The sequence below is a fragment of the Phyllostomus discolor genome, chromosome 2, assembly GCF_004126475.2.
Source record: "Phyllostomus discolor isolate MPI-MPIP mPhyDis1 chromosome 2, mPhyDis1.pri.v3, whole genome shotgun sequence".
In the NCBI taxonomy this organism is placed as follows: Eukaryota; Metazoa; Chordata; class Mammalia; order Chiroptera; family Phyllostomidae; genus Phyllostomus; species Phyllostomus discolor.
In genome coordinates this window covers 156,339,844-156,352,721 of record NC_040904.2, presented here as the reverse complement: position 1 = coordinate 156,352,721, position 12,878 = coordinate 156,339,844, and the positions used below count along the sequence as shown (strand labels likewise).

The window sequence follows — 12,878 nt, the reverse complement described above, 5'->3', positions numbered from 1 at the left end:
TCGCCAATTTAGAATTTATGATGACTGAGATACTAGACTAAAAGTTGTCTTTTTACAGGCCATGGCTAAATGTTGCCTAGTAAATTTAAATTGTTTATAAAGTTAAAATGGAAATGAAATCTTCTGTAAGCTTTTAAGTACTTTATAGTGGGTTTGTTGATTTTAAATTAATCAATATGCCTTTAAAGCAATAGTTGAATAAAGGCTAGTAACTGGGATTTCTCCAAAAAGATTTTGAATTAGTGAGGTATGCAACATACAGTCACATCTATGTCTCTTCTGTGTTTGCAGAGATAACTTTGGCCAAATATTACTTCTGGGATTATGTTTTGAACTCTTACGCTGTTCTCTTTCTGTTCCCTACATTGTAAAGAATCGGTATATCAGAGGTATCTCTGCCGATATATATAATTAGAATGTCATGGCACCTACTGAGACACAAAATGCATTTTATTTATGTTTCCTTAAAAATTAATATTTTAATTCTATTCATTTAAGGAAATTATTGATTGCAATATATTCATTGTGGTTATCTGAACTCATAGTGTTATTGGGTTAGTAAATCTTTGGGAGTAATATCAAGTTGTTTATTTAATATCATAAATTCCTTTTGAAAGTACTTCCCTTTGTACTATTTTTTTTATATAAAAGAATACATTGGAAATTGAAAACCAAAAGATATATAGTGATTTTACTCATAAATCTGTTTTCCAGCATTCATTTACTACATACATTGTCATCTACTGGTTCTTTTCTTTATTTCATAATTAATTTTAAAATTCCGCGTTTTTATCTAATTTAACATTTTCATATTTTTAAAGGTCCCCAGGTGCATCCAATTTTTCAACTTTACCAAAGATCTCTCCTTCATCTCTATCAAATAATTATAACAACATCAACAACAGAAAGTAAGCACTGAATCTTAAGAACTCTTTGTTTAATTGATCGCCCTATTGTGGTTGCAAAAAAATCTCATGTATCTAAAATTTAGGATAAAAGTCTTAATGCATTAAAACTGATTTTTTAAAAAATTACTGGTCAGATCTTCTAGTAGTAACTTCTCAGGAAAGAACACATAAACTTTTCCTTGATTTAATACAGCAATTTACTAAAAGAAATAAAGCACTTTTTAGAATTTTACATTCTAAACACTGAAATACATATAGAAATCTGTTAGAATTCAGTTTTTTAGAAGGAATATAAATTTCAGATGTCATTTTAGAACTAGATATGTAATATATAGTATTTTTTAAAAGTGTTTATCAGTGATTTACAATTGTAAAGCATACAATTTTTATGTTTATTATAAAGGCAATCACTTTTTCTTTTAAAACATTCAAAGAAACAGGTTCTTTGCCCCATCCTGAATAATATTCAGAATCCTGAAATTTATAAAAGTTAGTGAAGGTGTGTGCTTTATTGCTGAAATAAAAAAAGTTGAAAATCACTTGGACCTTACCAGATCCTCTGACATGGGTGTATTACCTAGAAAATTGGCATGGTTTTTCTTTTATAGAAAAGGAGAAAGCTTTATTTTAATCAATCCAGTCAAATTATGGGAAGAACGTTAATCCAGACATGACTGTTCTCTTTTTATTTCTTGGTTAAGTACATTGTGGTTTATGTATTAACAGTATTTACATAGTTAAATATCTGTAGTACTTATCCAGTTCATAAATGGCATCTGATTATCCAAAAGAGTAAATTCAAAAAGGCTAAACCTATTGGACAACTAATCTTTATAATAACACCTTTAATTGAATGTATAGGTTTAATTAGTTTTCCCATAAAATTCATATTTAGGGGGAGAATGGGGATAATTGACAAAATTATTTTAATATGCATCTGGATTATAAATATATAAGAATAGTCAAAATGATTTGGAAAGGAAATATGAGAAAGGAGTCATCTTACTAAATATCGTAACCTATTATAAAGATACAAGAACTCTAACTGCATACTGCTGACCCACTAATACACTTACAGATTAGTAGACTAGAAATAGAAAACACTGCCTAGAAATAGACCTTTATATATAAATGAGTTTAATGTAATCAGAAAGCATTCTAAAACTGATGGAGAATGAAGCAAGTTAGCCAGGAAATGTAAGGAAAATCGAATTGCTATTGATAATTTTCCTTTGAAACTTTAAATTATTCTTCATCAAATGCAGAAAAATTAAAAGGCAAATAGATGGAAAAATACTTGTTGCAAATACTAAGGGTTAATATTCTTAATATATCAAGTTCATAAAAATCAGTGAGAAATTTTCTAAGACAATTAGAAAAATGGGCAAATGATACAGCTGGGCAATAAAAATAAAAATTAAAATATATAAGCATTTTAAATGTTCTAATTCACTAGTAACTAAAGATATACAAATTAAAACCATAGAGATATCTATCCACTTTCTCCCGCCTCAGTCTCATTGGGAAAAATTAAGTGATGAATATCTATATAAGGATTGTTTAGTCGAAATACTAGTTCATCTTTTCTAGAGAAGAGTTTGCCGTATGTGTTAAGATTTAAAACATTCATTCCATTATTTCAGTGATTCATAAAAAGATACGTATACCATAGTGTAATAAATAATATATTGTAGTATAATGAAATATGACACTGTGATTATCCAGAATTGCAGTATAGTATGTTCTTTTCTATTTAAAAATGTTTATCCACAGGTAAATGACTAAAAAGAAATAGTTTCCTTTAATCTGGTTTATGTTTTATATGATTAAATTTATCAAAAATAATTTTATATAGGAGATAAAATACTACTTGTGTTTCTACAGTTGGGGATATCTCCGATATTTACTATAAAATAATTCAGTTCCAGGTATAGCATGTATTTAGTTACTCTTTAGAGAGATTTTTAACATTGTATACAGACTATTGAACAAGGACTGTATTTTGACTAGAGTCACTGTTAGTATATGTGGTCTGGTGTGTTTCTGTTTTGTCTTACTTCCCTCTCATAGTAAAAATATGACAGTAAAATCTGATCTCAAAACCACTCTGACTGCAGAAAATATTAAGAGAAGAATTGGAGTATTTTCTTATTTTTTAAACCATGATTAACTAGTGACTCTACTGTTATGACTAGATTATATTTTTAACTTTTTGTATTTGTCTATTGTAGGCACTTTAAAATAGTTCTTTCATATTAGGAAACCTTAAGCAAGTAGCTACTGAGGTATCACCATGCTTAAAAGTTACGCTTGCCTTTTTAAATAAGGAGTGAAACTTAAATATTTATAATATACAAGTATTTTTCCATTTTCAAAAAATGTTATCATAAATATCTAAACAGTTATTTCACCTAGAATTTATTTCTTAATTTTCTGTTCAATTTGTGGAAATAAGTAGCAGCTTAAGACTTCAAATGGAAACGGCATCATTCCTTTAATTAAAAATATGTAAAGTGAGTAATGACCTTTTTAGATTGTGGGCATTTTTGAAACTATATATGTGGAGATATTCTACAAGTAAAAGTATATACTAAAGTCGGTAGTTTTAATACATTGTATATGAAATGTACATTTAATATGAAATGTATTTACAAACTTTAGATTTGAATTAAACTGATACAATACCGAGATGGGCCATTTTCATTTCCAGAAATAAAAATATTGGCTGTAAAGTAAATAACAAAGTAAACTTGGAATTATTTATGTTTAATAAAGATTTTACTAAGGACTTATTCTGAAGAACAAGTTGCTGGACTATTGTTTGTTTACCCTATGTAGTTGTTTTACCTGTTAGTTCATACAGCATTTGTTCTTGCCCTAATTGTAATTTAAGAACATCTTTAATATGTACCAAATTCATTCTTTTTTTGTTTCCTACATTTTTCTCTCTTGCTACATTTGCCTTGATACAATACTGCCTTTAAAAAATCTTCTTAAAGTATTCATTGCCTCAACTCTTAGCATTCCACATCAGAACACATTTCTATTTTTCTGTTAATTCATTTAAAGTTCTTATTTGAAATGGAAATGATTCCCTGTAAGAGATTAAGCCAGGAAAAGGACATGGATTTTGGAGAGTGCCAGAACTAGCTAGCCATCTGGCTTTTAACAAGCTACTTGCTGCAAGTGTCATTTCATTAACTGCAAAGTGAGCATAATTATAGTTATGAGAATTAAATTATAGATGTATAATGTTTATAATGTCGAATGTAAATGCTAATTGAAAAATCAGTCTGAAATTTTTATAGAATGATAAGGGCTCAATTTTACAAAAAAGGTTATACTTTTAATTTATATTTAAGGTGAGAATTAATCTGGTATAGTATTAAAATTTCTGTTAAGATTAATGGTAATTGTATTTATTTTTGAAGTAGCATGGCTTTATAGGATCGTATACTCTTTTAGGAAAAAAAGCAGAAATAGTCATGAAAAAATAGAATCTGTCTTTCAAGCCTAAGTTTCCATGTACTTTGTCAAAGTATTTAAAGAACTGTTGGTTTTGGTATTTCCCATTACATACTTTAATACTTGATTTAGAAAGCACATAAAATGTAGATTGTAAGTGACCAGTCGAGATAGTATTAAAGTATTTTAAGTTCATCAATTTTTGTCATTGTACATCTAGACAATCCGAATCTTTGGAACTTGCTTATACTTACCCTGTCACTTAAACTAAAATGCGGAAATTCTTTAAGGATTCGGGTTTTAAAAGACAAAAACAAAAACTGCATTTGTAAATAAGTTTTTTGTTCATTTCTCAGTAAATAGGAAAAGCTATTGCAGCAAATCACATCCTGTTGCCTCAAAGAATAATAGTTTCAGCCCTGGCTGGCGTGGCTCAGTGGATTGAGCTCGGGCTGCGAACCAAAGTGTCGCAGGTTCGATTCCCAGCCAGGGTACATGCCTGGGTTGCAGGCCATAACCCCCAGCAACCGCACATTGATGTTTCTCTCTCTCTCTCTCAATCTCCCTCCCTTTCCTCTCTAAAAATCAAATAAATTTAAAAATCTTAAAAAAAAAAAAAGAATAATAGTTTCCAGCACCCATTTGTGTTATTTGTGGGAGAGACAGATAACTGAATATATACTTATGGAATAAGCATGTAAATGTGCTTTAAGTTTTTTTACTTGCATCTGTGTATGTGCATTTGTGTGCGTACATGTATGTAGGTGTAGGCATGAGCATGCACTGGGGCATACCTTCCCTGTATGCTCGTAGACTGCTTAAATTTTATATTTTAATACCCAGAATATATGTTTTTAATGTATAGAATGTGTACAAAATATAGGCCTTGCCTCTTTCTTAGTATATAGCAGACCTTGATTTTTAGCACTCAGAGAATTTTTTTAAAAAATAGGATTCAATTTTTTGTTGCATGTCTTTGAAGTTAGATTCAAGTATTCAGTCATCAGTCATTGAGTGAACTTATTTTGAATTGCTAATAGTTGCCTTGTACCTTGTTAATAACTGGAAATATAAAATTAAATATTAATTATAAGGCTAATGATCTGTAAAAACCAGAAGATGCTTGAATTCTGTTTGTTTCATACCCTTTTTTTTTTTTAAGTTTAAACACATATGGCTGCAAGACTAGCAATTCTGAATTTGATGATCAAGATTGTATTTCTCTGGATGCTGCTATTTTTGTTAATCCCAGGGTAGATTGTTTTTTTAGTCAGGGACTCAGTCTTTTTGTTTTTAATGGAGGGGTATGTTTTCTTAAATGCAAAAATATTAGTGGGCTAGCACTGAGCATGTAATTTTGTTTGATGTGGTTTTGTGTGTTTTACCTGTTTAGCTTGTTGGGGTGAGCTTGTGTGTGTGTTTATTAGAGGCTTTGTTAGAACAGCTGTGGCACAGTCCACTTAAGCTGTTAAAATAATGAAGTGGTAGTATAGAAGCTACAATACAACATATTTGAAATTAAAAACTTTTTAAAAATATCAAACAAATTGTAAAAAATTGAAATTGTCATGTTTATTTATAATATTTTTTGCTTTTTATTTACATCATTGTTTGCTTTTAGCGAATGACCTCACTGAGTCTTGTTCAGGTTTGTACTAATGAAATAAAAAAAAAAAAAATTGAAAGTATGTTTTTGAATTATATACAAAGTATCCATCACAAATATTTTATAAAATAATCTGTTAAAAATTAAGGGAGAATCCATACTTTTCCAGGAAATTATTTTTTTACATGTAAAAAGAAAGAGGGTCCCTGAACTGTGTGGTTCAGTTGGTTGGGCATCATCCTTCAAAGCAAAAAGTTGTCACTGGTTCAGTTCCTGGTTAGGACATATGCCTAGGGTGTAGGCCCAGCCACTGATGGATGTTTCTCTCCATTTCTCTCTCCCTCCCCTCCCCTCTCTAAAAATAAATAAATAGAATATTTTTGAGAAAGAAAAGAAAAAATATTTCACTTATTGATTGACTTTTCTTTTTTCTAAAATTACCTTGATTCACTAAGATTGAAGATTGTATATTTTTTTAAGATTAGTATTTATTATACTGATAATATAAATTATCCTGAGGTTTTATTTATCTAGTTAAATAAACTGCATTATTCTAACTAATACAAAGAGAAGCCAAATAATACTGGAATGCACTTGCTTAGAATCATTTTATTTTTGCATTCCTGCTCTCCCCTGGCTTTTTTCCACATTTGAATACTAGATTTTGCTAGTCTAGCATAGAAGCTATAAATAGAATCTTCAGAACAGTGATGTCACAGAGGCCTTGTAAATTCTGCTCTTGCCTGTAACTAAAGTACAGCTGCTCATGTTTCTACTATTCTCTTACAGTAGCAGGGTATAAAAGGGACATAAATCAGATGGTTTATTGCTGCAGGTGGTGTTTAAAATCTGAATGTTTTAAATTTGATGGAGCAATGAAGAATGGGGCAAGCTATGAAGCTGCTCCAGTTAATCAAGGGTAGAAAGATATAATAGTGGTTTGTTTTGGTTGGTATGGTATATGACACAGTGATTTTGTTGATTGTATGAGTAGTATCTTAATTAATAGAGTATTTTGATTTAAGTTCATGTCTTAGGAAGAACTTGAGTTAAGTGCTTTATAAAAAGTTTAATGACTGACCACCTACCTCAATATGTTTAAAATACTCTGTTCATTATAACTATATTGAATAATTGGGTGCATTATGAAAAATATTTTTTGTTTTCTTCCAGTGTGAAAAACTCAAATTATTGTCTCCCATCATATACTGCTTATAAGAACTATGATTATTCAGAACCTGGAAGAAACAATGAGCAGCCAGGCCTCTGTGGCCTAAGTAACTTGGGAAACACATGTTTCATGAACTCGGCTATTCAGGTAGGTATTTCCAAACAATATGAAACTTGTGTGTTTCATGGAAATCAGGGCTATAAGAAGAGTAGAATTGGGTTTTACATGTCACATTATGAGTATTATATGTGCTTTGAGGGTTTCTTTTTAAATGGAATATTTAAGCATACACATTTGACTCATTCATTCTAGTGCTGGTAGGAGAATATCAGTATCTTATTCCTCATTTAGATGGCATATGATTGATGACCACATAGTAGAAGACTAAATATCAATTCATGCAAAAATGTAATTCCAAACAGAAAACTTAGACTCTCTGAAAAGAAAGCTAGTGAGATCTCTGCATATTGAATAGAAGTCTCTTGGGTATTTTTGGACATTGGTGGGAATGTTAGAGAATAAATATTTTATGGTCACCAATAAATAAATTTATTTATTTAACTAACTCTAAATAAAATTATTTTAAATCTTTTTTAATCATACTGTGAAATTAAGATTTTAGAAATGGGAAAATTTTATGGACCTCCTTTTCTATACATGTTTTAACACATCACTTTCTCTTAAAGATCCTTAATTTGAGGGTATAAGAGATCACTGCCCTTTTTTTCCCTTTGTCTCTCCGTGGAACTTCTCTTTTTTTCTTGCTGTCTATACCCTCTTCCAACTTAACTTGTTAAATATTTATGTTTTTGATGGATTTGGAAGTAACAAGACCCATGTATATTTTAATATCACTGTCACTATGTATAAAATTAGAGCTGGTTATTTACTACCCCTTTCACAAATAAAATTCTTTTTCAAAAGCCTCAAATAATGATACACTGTTTCTGATACTTAAATTTTTTTCTGGTAAGTTTTCTCTCTTTTTTCTGAATTTTTATTTCTAAATCTGCCATTTTTTCTGTTCTCCATTCATATTTAATACTGTACCTCTTATGCCTAGGAGGCAGACTCATAGGGGGAGAACAGATGACAGCTAGTGGAGGGGGTGGGGGGATGCAGTTACAAGGAACAAGGACTCATGGACATAGACAACAGTGTGCTGATTCCTGGGGAGAATAGAGTATTTTGGAACTAAATGGCAATGGGAAAAAATATATATACATGATAAAGATTATATATTAAAAAAGGTAAAGTGCAGAGTATGGATTAATAAGCATTATTACATATCTTTTTGACTATCTGAGAAATGTATAGAACTGTTCACCATCAAGAATTCTAAATAAATCTTTTTGTACATTATTGTTAATCCAGTTGTTCCTTCAATTAACCATTGTCTTTGTAGCATTCTTGGGAAATTAGAATTAAACTGTCATAACTCTGCAGACTAGGGATTAGCAGTCTTTTAAAAATGTAATCATAATTGGTTATTTTCTGATTTCTTGGTTTACAGTTGAACCACTCAGGAAATAGCCTGTCTGTTCAGCATGTACTGTATACATTAATAAACTCTTTCTTTAAACCTTCTTTGATGAGTAATATTGTCTATACCTTAATGTGAGTTATTTTACTCAAAATTGTTTTTCCTAGGATCCTAGCACTAACTGAACAATTACATTTTTATTTTTACTTTTCTGGAAGAGGAGAAAGAGAACTCATCTGATAAGAGCAAGCCAAAGCAAATTATCCTTATATTTATACTTAGATAATGATGTAAAGGCATTGGTGTTGAAACTTCAGAGATAGGGATAGGTCAGACAAATTGTACTTTTTTTTTTTTGGATATCTGTCTGTTGGACTACTCAGCCTGATCACTGAAAATCATCTTCAGTACCATCTCTGTAAGATGTTTTATATAAACGGTCAAAGTTACTTTGGTTCTAGAGACTTTATGTTTAGTATTCTAGTATAGAAAACCAATGTTGGTGCTTTTTCATAGGGATTAAGAAAACATTTTAACAGCTTAAACAACAGATACTTGAGTCTTTCAGAAGAAAACAAGTATTCATGCTAATGATTCATGGGAGGCTCTGGCTTACATTCCTTCTAAGGCAATACTGTATTCTGTTTTCCTTTGATATAGTGCATATACTGTTTGTTTCATATGGTTAACTGTAATTTCTCAATTTGGTGAACTGTAAATTCTCAGATTGGGTAAATTTAAATATTCACCCAAACCGGTATGGCTCAGTTGGTTGGGCATTGTTCCACAGAGCCAGAGTTCACTAGTTCGATTACCTGATTACCGATTGTCGCATGTGCCTGGGGTTAAGGCCCCTGTCTGAGCGCATGTGAGAGGCCACCAATTGATGTTTCTCACCTGGTGTTTCTCTTGCTCTCCTCCTCCCTCCTGCCCTCTCTCTAAATAAATAATTAAATGGAATCTTAAATATTTTAAAATTAAATAATCTAATTAGCTATATTGAGCTAGGTTTGGCATTTAACTTTCTTTTTAATTTTTTTATTATTATTGATTTTAGAAAGAGTAAGGGGGGAGGAAAAAGAGAGAAATCAATTTGTCATTGAACTTATTTATGCATTCTTTGGTTGCATCTCATACGTGCCCTGACCAGGGATCAAACCCACAATTTTGTCATACTAGGATGATGCTCTGACAGCTGAGCTACTTAGCCAGGGCCTCTTGTATATCTTCTAAGGTATCAAACTTCATTTTATTAGTCTTTGCCTCTGTTCACAGCAGTTTCATTACAATAAATTGGTAGAAGTAATGCCATTCCTCTCAATATGTTTCACTTTCACACGTACTATTTCAGCTGACAGATCACCATGAGGGTGAGGTTTGTTAGGTTGATAGTTTGTTATTTTCTGGCAATAATCATAAAGTAAAAAAAAATTTTAATGAAATTTCAGTAAAGTATTTTAAGCAGTGGATATATTTTATGTCTGTATCTTGGTTGGAAATTGTATTTCTCTAAAATAAAACTCGCCAAGCAATTGGAGAAGAGAAAATATGAGTTTTTATTTTTGCTACTTTTGACTTTTAATCGAAATCCAGAACTAGATAAACTAGTACTTCAGTTTTATTTTCTTAAACCTTCTATGATTTTTAATTGATTTAGATGTAAGCTCTCAAGCTGAAAAATGAAAATAAGAGGGAATATAAAATGGTGGTAGTAGACTTTTTTCTGTTTTATAAACACATATGTTCTTAGGTCAACAGATGAAAATGATAAAAGATAACTAATAGAGTAGTTTTTTTCCCAAGTTTCTTATAACTCCTGTGAAATAAAAGACAATTAACGAACATCAGAAAATATTATGAAATAACGTTTATACTGATAATTTAAATTTTAATGTAATTTCTTAAGTTAATTTAGTAATCCTAAAAATGTGAGTGGACATTTTAGTACATCAGAATGTATTGGTATATCTAAAAATAAACAAGCGTGAAAAGTAAACCTATTTTTTTATGTGACAACAGGTTATGCTTAACCCATCAATAGTCTTAAAGTAATGAAATCTTTTGATCACTCATTGTTAACCACTAAACACCAATCTCAGTGTGTTTTGATGTTATTATTCAGTTTAATTATATTGGTATTTAAGATTTTCTCTGATATAAACGTATTTGTGTTTTTTGTCTGATGAGTATAGTACTGTCATGTAGTTTCAATTTATTAAGGTAAAAAATGTGAGATGTTTTTGGACAATACATTCTCATCTTACAAAGATTATTAATTATTAATTATTAAGAAGTTTATTTGCATCGTCTATACTTAAACAGAAGCAGTGAAATTGCTTTGGTTGGGTGAAGTGCCCAGAGTCCCATCTGCTTTCTGTTGTTTACTTGATAGCCCAAGAAGCATTCTCATGGGATCTCACTTCTCTAAAGAATAGTTTAGAAACCATATTCTGGCTAGAAAAAAGAAAACACATCAAAAATTAATAATAGGTTAGGAGCACAGAGTATGAAATTCCACTGCCTGGATTAAACACATCTTTCCTACTTGCTAGCTGTGTTATCCTACACAAGTTATTTTTATGAGTCATTTTTCCTATGAGGAAAACAATAGTACCTATACCTTAAGGGTTTTGTGGGTATTAAGTAAGTTGATGGATATGAAGGTGCTAGGATAGTGACTGGTGCATCATAAAAGAATTAGGTATGTATTCGGTTGTTATTATTTTGTGTTTTTAAACTCAAGGAATTAAGCAGAGTGACTCTGGAAAAATTCTAAATTCCATAGCCCCTATATATGTTCTTTCCTATGGGTCTTATTCCACTTTGTCTGGACTTAGTGAATGAAGAAAGAATTGAATGTACTTTTAATTCTTTTTCACTTAGTATTATTCAACAGTGATATTTATTAGATGGTAAATTTTCTGAACTGTGTTAGTTTAGTTCTCCCCAGACAAACTGATAGGCAAGAAATATAATAACAAAGAACTGTGTATGAATATTCAATCTACAAGGAACTCAAAATTCTTGAGTTCAGGTTTTCCTTGCCCTCAGCTTCCTGAGTAGTTACAATTATAGGCACACACCACCATGTCCCCATGGTACAGTTCACAAAATGGTTTTCTAGTGCCCTAAATGTATTACTCCATTCAGAAAATGTCTAGTTCTTTGTAATTGGATAAAATTCTAATTAGCATTAGTTGAGTAGGTTCAGGAGCACTCCAACCTTGTTTTTTTTATTGTCAAGGCCTAGGAGGCTTATGATTGGCTTCCTGGAAGAAGCAACTCTTCAAATGGATTTGAAGCAGGGGAGTGATATGGTCTTTTCTACTGGAAAGGAAGTAGATGGTTGTTTTCAAACTTTTTACTTGGAATTAATAGGGCTTCTTAAATAGACTCTAGAAAGTCATTGGGAAAAAAAAATGATTGTAATCAAGGAACTATTATTCCTGTCATACAGTGTAAAATCAGCTGTGATTCCAAGCATTTTTTAAAGTCACTTTTTTCCCTATGGATTAGGAAAAAAATTTATTCCGTAAATTCAGAAGAATGTTAATTAGAAAGTTTTGAAGTTCTTTTAAAGACTTAATTAAAGAGAATGAATAATACACAGAAATAACATTCTTTTAAGAAACTAGGTTCTAATTTTATTGTAAAAACAGTGAGAAAATCATTACTGAAGCTATTATTTCTATGTTCCAGTACTTCACAGCTTTAAATATGTTTAATGTAGTTCTTTTCTACTCTTACCTTAAGACATTATTTTTGTATTTATTGGAACAGATTCTTGGAAGCCCAGTTTAACATGAACCTTTCTAATTTTCAAATTAACCAACCTTGTAGTTAAATAGATGAGTATAGTTTCCATTGGGAAAAAACAAAAAAGGAAACACTTAAACCCTGAGACATAAGAATTTTAAAACAGGATCTTGAAGAAAATTGCTTCTTCTGACAAACTGAGAATGTGGCTGACTAAAAATTTTAAGTATTTTTTCCAAAGGCAGATTTTGATCTAATCCAAGAAATTAAACTCAGTTATTTGAGTTCCTTCCATATTATGTAGCAAAAATTACGTGATATACTATCATCAAATATATGTTAAATTAGAATCAAATGACAAGTTGATCAGGTCTTCTTTCTATTTTGATAAAATACAGGGAAACTACCTTACTCATATTAGAACCATTCAGTTTCTCAATACAAATACCAATAGGAGTGATAAAAGAGAATCTGAGTTCTCAGGCAGAT

At 30.6% G+C, this 12,878-nt stretch overlaps 1 protein-coding gene across 7 annotated transcripts in view; it reads left to right on the top strand.

The window, feature by feature from the left end:
* USP15 (ubiquitin specific peptidase 15) overlaps nt 1-12,878 on the top strand; it is a 113,484-nt gene that overhangs the window by 63,371 nt on the left and 37,235 nt on the right. For 6 of the 7 annotated variants that reach the window (XR_004901539.1, XR_004901540.1, XM_028533127.1 and 3 more), the window contains exons 7-8: nt 822-908; nt 7,153-7,297. Coding sequence is in view for 5 of the 7 variants with exons in the window: in XM_028533127.1 (XP_028388928.1) it covers nt 822-908; nt 7,153-7,297 (232 nt within the window). In the remaining 2 variants the exon portion in view is untranslated. The remainder of the gene's footprint in view (nt 1-821; nt 909-7,152; nt 7,298-12,878) is intronic. The other variant, XM_028533128.2, reaches the window with a different exon arrangement.